Here is an 8,362-nt window from a genome sequence, read left to right as displayed (position 1 = left end):
CATAGCTCCACACACCCTGAGTGTCACAGCATTCGTTTCTGCTTGGGTAAAGAGCAAAATGAAGTCGTCAAACATTATTATTATCATCATTATTTGCTGTTGCCTTCATTATGGTTTGGGGGAAAGTGTACAGAGCAAATTAGTTGTCCATCCAATAAGTAGTACACATTTTGTTTTGTGGTATTGTTTGTAATCCCCTCAACGTAACGGTGCTTTTCCTACCTCCTTCCTGGGTTCCCCAAGAGAAACTAACTTAACACAGTTAAATCAATCAATCACTTTATTAGCTGGAACCCGAAGTTAATTTCAAGTAGTGCTAGTGGTGCAGTGGGTAAGTGCTCAGTTGCTAACAGAAAGGTTGGTGGTTCTAACCTACCAGCCGCTCTGCAGGAGGAAGATGTAGCCATCCCATGGCATAAAGATGGCGGCAGTGGAAACTCCATGGACGGCTCCACTCTGTCTGAGGGCCGGAATCAACCAGATGGCAAGGGGGGTGAGTTCAGTCGGTGCTGACAGCTGTCAGAGCAAAATCACAGCACCCGAAAATTACCCATGTGCAATTGAATACCTGCTACGTGCATCAGCTTGGTTAACAAAGGATAGGAAAGATTACGTCATTGCATCGAGAAAGCATTTTCCATCGCCACTGTTGGTAGTTCCGGTGTCTGTGAGCAGACGAACTCGACAAGCTGGGTCAAATGGTTTGCCGTTCCCCTCTCACAAGCCGAGCTCGGAAGTGCCAAATGTCCTGCAAACAACGCCAAACAAAACGCTGTTGTGGGACACTCCGATTCGTCCTTTCACTGCAAGGCAGAGATGCTCCGCCTCGACGCAGTGGCCAAACAAGCAGATACGTCTCCCCAGTTGTTTCAGTTAAAACCATTCCCAGGTGCCATCAATTTATTTACCAACACCTAAAAGAGATGAACTGAACTAAACAAGTGGGTGCCTAGAGTGTCAGTGCTGTTCTATCTGGGAAACTTGTTAATTACAGGTAACAACTAAAAAAAAATACATAGAATCGATTCACTGCCATAGAGCCGAATCCTGACTCAGAGTGACCCAATTGGACAGAGTCGAACCAGCAAGGCTTTTAAAAATCTTTACAGGGTGAGATAGCCTCATCTTTCTTCTGTCACGCGGCTAGTGGGTTCGAACTACTGACCCTATAGGTAACTGGGTAGATGTTACGTGTGATCATAGTACAAACATTGTCCTGCTTTCTTTCCACACTTGTTTGGCCCCTTGGAGAATAACCATTAAGCAGTTGTGGAAGACACCTTCTTCACTTTCATTCCACACAACCCTACCTTCATGGTGACGCCCGTGCCTTGTAATCCATAACGTTGATACGCTATGTTCACGATTTCCTTCTCAATGTTTTCTTGGCTGGTGCCCTTCACATCAATGTAGTAGCCAGTCCCACTGGCATAATGGCAGGAAATGGCCTGTGTAAAGCGAACCAAGGACTATTGTGAGGAGAGGGAATTCCACTAATACCAGCAACCAACCAAGGTATCTTCATGTGGAAAGCCAATTGTTTAACCCGATAATGGGCCTCTAGATTGAAAGCCTGTTCAATTGTATCCAAAACCACTCTTTGTAGTCTAGGCAAAGGATCATTGAGAAATTGCAAGTAGTTTTTTAACTAGTTGTGATATCTATTTTCAAAAATGTTCCAGAGTAGGGAGAGAGGGTAGGTGACGGAGGGGGAAAATGAGGAGCTGATACCAAGGTCTCAAGTAGAAAGCAAATGTTTTGAGAATGATGATGGCAACAAATGTACAAATGTGCTTGACACAATGGATGGATGGATGGATTGTGATCAGAGTTGTACGAGCCCCAATAAAATGATTAAAAATAAAATGTCTCAGGGTAGAGAGGTAATAAACACATCCTTCTAATCAGCAGACGTCCCTAAGGTCCTAAACAACACGCAGTCCGTGGCTGTTCATCATTTTCTCAGTGGCAAAATGAGTTACACAGGCTGGTTTAGGAGGGGTTATTATTTCAATGACAAAAGCTTCCCAAACAGCTGAAAATACCACGAGAAGGCAAATAGCACACACCTCCTCTCAAGATAAATGGATATTTAAAGGCCAACATCATTGAAATATAATATACACTATGTCCTTCTAAGAGTAAGGCTGAGTCAGTTGGCACTTCCTGTTTTTGAAAACAAAACAAAACAACGGTAGAAGCATATCTATACTATAAGGCAGTGGTGACAATTCACCCTGCTGGTCAGGAGCTAATCATTTTAAAGTGATCACAGCTGTCCGAAGGAGCGTCTGTTTTGGCAAATTATCAAGCACTGGCGCTACAAACTCCTTGTCCAACGCTGTCTCGGCATCTGGACAAGACGCACCGGCAGCCCAAGTGGAACCTGAAAATGTGCATTCCGACGTACGTGTCTTTTTTCAACGTCAGTGTTTTTTTCATAGATTAATGTATTTTAAAATACATTTAAAAAATCATAATATTTTAAAATTAAAAAGTTAGTATATTAAAGCTCACAATAGTGCATTAAAATATTAATTTAGTCGAGGATGTGAACAGCCTTGTTATCAGACAGAGAGCATTGTACCGGCTGTTATGGCAGATACAGTCATGTTAAATGTAATCCTATCATTTGCTCTCCCTTCTGGCCCATTCTAAAGTTGTTTCAGCTAAAAACAACAAGCGAAGGAGAAAATACACATGGATCGCGCCTCTAGTGACTCCCCTCTGACCGCGGAGCAGGAATGTGGCTCGCCTTGCTGCCACGCAGGGTGCACTGGAAAGTGGATCATTGCAGATGCGGTCAGGGTAAAATCTAACACTTCATCCTTTGACTTCCCTTTTGACCCATTTTAAATATGTTCTAGTTTTTTTAAATGTTTTCTGCTATCTTTTTTGGGTTGTACTCGGTTATTATTAGTGTTTCTGTTTTTAAAATATCTTTCTGATAATGAAATCCAAGATTGGTACCCTGCAGTCAGTACCTAGATGAAAGGGTTCTTGCGGCGTGGCCAGGGAGCTGGTGAGGGGATGCAAAGCAATGAGCGAGAGGAAACGGCTCTGAACGTGATGGGGGCGAGGACGGCAATCTCTCCTCAATGGGACCGAACTACTGAACTGCAAGGTATATGAATGATAGGCCGATACAACTGTTGGGAAGCATTTCTTCTGATGACGACATATGTGGCATTCTTCCTGCCAATAACCTTTGGGCCTGAGGTTCCTAGCTCAGGTGCGGAAAACAGACAACAAGAACCTCAGTGCCTGGCTTGCTTCACCCCAGTCCTGGTCTGGTGAGTGTGGTGGGAAGAGGACTAAATGTATGACGAAACCCGAGCCAGCTTCAAAAACTTTGTGGAAAATGGAATGGAAAGATAATGGATTTTTATTCCTGTGAGCTTTTTAAAGGCCCACAAGCAGCACTTCACCCCAGGCCTCCGGTAGGCAGCAGGGTCTTGTGGGAACGGGGTGGCACGCTGGGAACCCTCATGAAGCTCAAGGGAGCCCCAAGACTTCGTACCCGCAATCCCCTCGCCAGGGAGAAATGTGAGCCCAGGGGACTGCAAGCCCAGGGGACTATGAGACCGTCTGAAATTGAGAGAGCCTTACAGAAAACTGTCGCTTTTAAATTGAAAGTCAGGAAAATTTAAGAGGCTAACGGGGGAACACACAAGACCACGTGTGAAATCTGGTTTCTGGGCTTTCCATCCGCAAACTTGGTCTTGGATCAGTAATGTTTTTTTCTCAAGAGCAAAAAAGAACAGAGACTTTCCTCTTTTATGGCTACTCTGAGCCAAGTACATGCCAAATGTCATGATTTCAGTATTTAGGCCATTATGTTTGCCTTAGAAAATATAGTCTGCCAGCTACCAACAAAGTAAATGATCATTTTTATGTGTGTGTGTGAAGCAATCCTGGGGATGTTCCGGACTCAGAATCAAAAAGATGTTTACGTAACCTGGTTATTACTGATAAGAGGTAAAAAGAAAAGGAAAAATATCAAAGTAGGCAAATATATTCCCAGGTGAATAAAATGGACGAACGGGCAGTTAAGTTCAAATTTACAAAACTTCCACCTTTGGTAACTGGTTGATACACGCAATGTCATTCCTCTTTGGGGGAACGCAGCCATGTCAATGCCTACCTTCCGGAATCCCTGGGTTCTGTTCTGACCGGACCCGTGGATGAGCAGAGGATGAAAGAAAACAGTGTCTCCCTTCTCCATCACCAGGTGCACTCGCGCGTTGTTCTCATCATAGTCCTGAATCCCGTGGTACATTTTGTTGACGCCCCCCTGGAACACACAACAGCAGTCTTGTCTCGACTTAAGGCAGTGCAAGAATGACAAACGTTACCCATGAGCCATCGGGGCAGACAAGGGCTGCCCAACCTCTTGCAGAGAAAGGTGGATCTCTCCATCAGGCTCCGTGGAGGGAGGCAGGAATGTCTCCGAGATCTGCCTTTAGAGGTCCACAGGTTACACGACTCTCACCGATTTAAGGGAGCCAAATGGTAAACGGAGCCTTCACCTCCCCTTCGTGGCCAATGATAAAGGAAGAGCTCAACCAGCCTGGCATGACCTGGGGAGAGCAGGAGATGACTGTCTCTGATGCATCTCCAGCCTGGCTGTGGGATCGGTACTTCCCAGCATGAGAGTCCCTTCACTGGGACACCTCGGCACCGATGGCTCCTCCGAAGGACAGTTGGCAAGCTCATTCTTTCCCCAGTGAGTGGAGGGGAAAGGCTCCTTTATACTGAGTTCAAAAGCTACTTCTGCCACATCCAGGTAAAGAAAGACTAATAGTCAGAAATAACATTGTATTGCTAATAACTATTTCTAAAGTGAATGACTGCCTTAGGTAATAGGTGATGTGTCCTTGTTGCTCAAAGGAACAAACACGAGAAGTCGTTAAAGCTTCCAAGCCTTTATGGGATGGCTCTCCTGGAATTCTTCTTCCTAAGAGTACCCCAATTCCCCTGGAGGTACTCTGCTCATATTCAAAGTAGCAGAACATGGACGTCTGATGGGCACTGCTGGGGCCACGTATCCACCCTCACCAGGACAGAGGGCACTGATGAGTATCCCAGCAAACTATCCAGTAGGGAATTGCTCATCCTCCAAGGGAATTGAACAATCCGCCCACATAAAGTGCAGGCTCATTAGTACAAGCAAAGTCCTTTCCAATCTGGTCCTAAGGCACTTCGTCAGCCTCATCACCACTGTTACTCCCCCAGAGGAGGCCATGTAGACTGGAGGCTCCTGGGTCCATCCAGATCCTTACAGAGGACAGGCTCCTACTCACCCTGGGTCCCAAAGTCTCCCTGCACCCTCCCTGTGCAACCAGCCTCTACCACTCCTTCAAGGATCAGCTGTAAGCTCCAGCCGCTGCCACGGAGTCTTTGCTGATCTCTCCAGCCAAGAGCGGGTCCTGCCTCTTCTTGGTTCCAAGAGCCATCGCCATATAAAACTGACTTGTCACTGAGCCCATACATATAGTCTTGAAATGATTTATATCCCAGCTCTGTGTAATTTGGCTTCCAGCCTCAGATCCTATGCTACACCTGCCACAGTTCCCCAACCAGTTGACTTCCCGACACTTGCTGCAAGGCGGACAATAATGATTGTTATCTGACACCTTTTCACTTTCTCTCGTTCTAACACCAACTCACAGGCCCTTGTTGTACACTGAGCAAAGACATGTCACCTAGGTGAACGGTCTTCGTGTTGGCAGAGAGCCACGAAGCAGATTCTGGTTTGGACTCAGCCACTAGGCAAGCCTACCTCCCACTTGGGGTAGTCGTGCTGCTTCAGGGGGCCCTTGTGGGTGCCCGGAAGCACAACCAGACAGCCGTTGTTCCTGTCGATGTGCTCCATCGCCGTCCAGGCACACACGATGTTGTTGATGGGCCGGAAGGGGAAATAGTGCAGGTCCTGGTGTAGGGGGTGGCGGGAAGTCTTCTTGCCTGAAACAGAGCCCGCAGTTAAAAGCAGCTCAAGGGATCACCTACTATCGGTATGTGCATCCTCCGACCCCCCAAGCCAACCCAATGCTATCGAGTCGATCCCTACTCCCAGGGGCCTTGCGTGTTACCGAGTAGTACTCCACAGGGGTTGCTGGGCTGAAATCGGTAAGGACGCAGAGGTCCAGGGCATTCTTCCGCAGCAGGTTCAAACCACCAACTCTTTGGTGAGTAACCAAGAACAAACTGTTTATGCCGGACACTGGCATATCCAGACCTCCCATGGATAATGATCAGGAGAAACGAAATTCTGATACATGTTATAACCTGGAAGAACCTTGAAACCAGACGCTCAGTGGAAACAGAATAAACAAATACTGCATGAGCGTGTGCAGCTGAAACGTCTAGCACAGACGAATGCGTAGAGAGACAAGGATACGTAGTGGTGACCAGAGCCGGTGGGGAGAGGACACTGGAGAGTTATTCCCACTTCAGGAGTAAGCGGTTCTGTCAGGAGCCCTGGTGGTGTGGGGGCGACGTGTTGGGTTGCTGGTCAGCAGTTCGAAGCCACCAGCTGCTCTCTGGGAGAAAGGTAAGGTTTTCTACTCGCATAAAGCACGACAGTCCTGGAAAGGCCTTGGTTCTGTTTCCTTCTGTACTGTGAGGTCACTGCAAGTTGCAATTGACCCCACGGCAGTGAACTTGGCTTTCCACGGTCAGGAGGCCTGCTGGCCCCTCTGGGTAAGTGGTACACCGCTAACCACAGTGTCAGTGGTTTGAACCCACAGAGGGAAAAGGATAAGACTATTTGTTCTTGTTCGTTTCGGAAGCCCCAGGGAGCTTTCTACCCCACCCCGCCGGGTCCCTCAGAGGCGGAGCGGACTCAATGGCAGTGGGTGAGTGCCAAAAAAAAAAGGAAGGGGCAGAGGCTAAGAAGGTTTTTCCTACGTGACCTGTGTGGTCACTGTATTTGTCCCTGGTTTTCCTCTACCTGGTCCCTGGAAGCCATTGGGAGATAGGGAGACTTAGTAATGCTGAAGCACAAGCCCACAAATGAACTTCTCCCAGCCATAAAGAGGAAGCAAGAGTAGAAAAAGGGCTCTCTGGTGGCTGATTTACTGCTGCCAGTGTGGCAGGGCTTAGCACATGAGCTACAGGCATGAGGATCTCTGAAGGTGCAATTTCCTGGGCTATGCCTTCTGAATCAGGAGCCCTGGTGACATAGTGGATTGTGCACAGGACTGCTAAACATAAGGTCCACAGTTCGAAACCACCAGGCTCTCCGAGGGAGAAAGATGAGAGTTTCTACTCCTGTATGGATTTAGTCTTGGAACACCACAAGGGCAGCTCTATTGTCCTAGGTCCTATAGTCTCTGAGTCAGCACTGACTCCACGGCAGGGAGTTACCTTCTGAGGCTTGTGAGACCGAGGCTAAAAATTTGCATTTTCCCAAGTATGTGAAACTTTAGCAAGCACCACAGTGTGCGGCTGTAATGATAGGGTTAATGTTGTAGATTTTAATAATAACTTTGAATCGAGAATGAAAAATTCACATAGTCATTGGTAACCCCAAACCAAACCAAACCCACTCCCATTGAGCCTATCCCGACACATAGCCACACTGCAGGAGCTAGGATTGGTGGGCCCGCTCCAGGGGAGCTTGGGGGCCAGATCGTTCCAGATGCAGACGGCCTCGTCCTGCCTGGTGGGTTTGGTCCATTAGCTTTCAGTTAGCAGCCCACCTCTATGTCATCAGGTCTCCTTAGTATCACCGGTAAGAATGGCTGATAGAGCTCAGAGCTGCTGGGTAACAGGAACTTATGATATGCGAAGCACAAAGGGTTAATGTGGTTGGCTGCTCATTGAAAGGCCGGAGATCTACTTTAAAAAAAAAAGAGGCATCCACTGAAAATTCTAGAGCACAGTTCTGCTTTGATATGCATTGAGTTGTTATGCCTGGGAATCCACTTGCCGGCTCCGGCTACTGGTTGTGATATACGAACAGCAATGTTTGTACTGCAGCCTCTGAGAAGCCAATCACCTGAATATTCGCCAACACCCCTACAGATAACGTCTGAAACCACCATTACTCTTCCTCATTTTTAACACCTGAGCAATTTGAAAGAGCCTGGTGGTGCTGCTGGGTAATCTTTGGGCTACTAACCACAAGGCCAGCTGTTCAAATCCATCAGCTGCTCCTTGGGGGACAGATGAAGCTATTGCCTCCCACCCCCACCCCGACCAACAGAAAAGATGTCCAGTCTCAGAAACCCTTTAGAGGGTTGCTCTGAGTGTAGTGTTAAATTAAAAAATGACGCTGAAGGAGGGGTGGGAGGCCAGCCCCCACTGCTAATACTCCTATTGCTACTTCTCGGATTCAGTAATACTGCTTCTGGGTTCA

General features: G+C 47.3%; 1 protein-coding gene across 2 annotated transcripts in view; it reads right to left on the bottom strand.

Moving 5' to 3' along the window:
• Positions 1-262: 262 nt before the first annotated feature.
• PHYH (phytanoyl-CoA 2-hydroxylase) overlaps positions 263-8,362 on the bottom strand; it is a 15,774-nt gene continuing 7,674 nt past the window's right edge. The window contains exons 5-9 of one of the 2 annotated variants that reach the window (XR_006679644.1): positions 5,783-5,964; positions 4,145-4,294; positions 1,311-1,448; positions 614-748; positions 263-516 (exon numbers count right to left, since the gene is read on the bottom strand). Coding sequence is in view for 1 of the 2 variants with exons in the window: in XM_013007592.2 (XP_012863046.2) it covers positions 695-748; positions 1,311-1,448; positions 4,145-4,294; positions 5,783-5,964 (524 nt within the window). In the remaining variant the exon portion in view is untranslated. Of the gene's footprint in view, positions 749-1,310; positions 1,449-4,144; positions 4,295-5,782; positions 5,965-8,362 lie in introns of both variants that reach the window. The other variant, XM_013007592.2, reaches the window with a different exon arrangement.

Source organism: Echinops telfairi, unplaced genomic scaffold (assembly GCF_000313985.2).
Source record: "Echinops telfairi isolate 266 unplaced genomic scaffold, ASM31398v2 ScPeMD7_7474;HRSCAF=8512, whole genome shotgun sequence".
NCBI lineage: Eukaryota > Metazoa > Chordata > Mammalia > Afrosoricida > Tenrecidae > Echinops > Echinops telfairi.
Note: the sequence above shows the minus strand (reverse complement) of the source record. Positions and strands in the feature narration are given on the sequence as shown.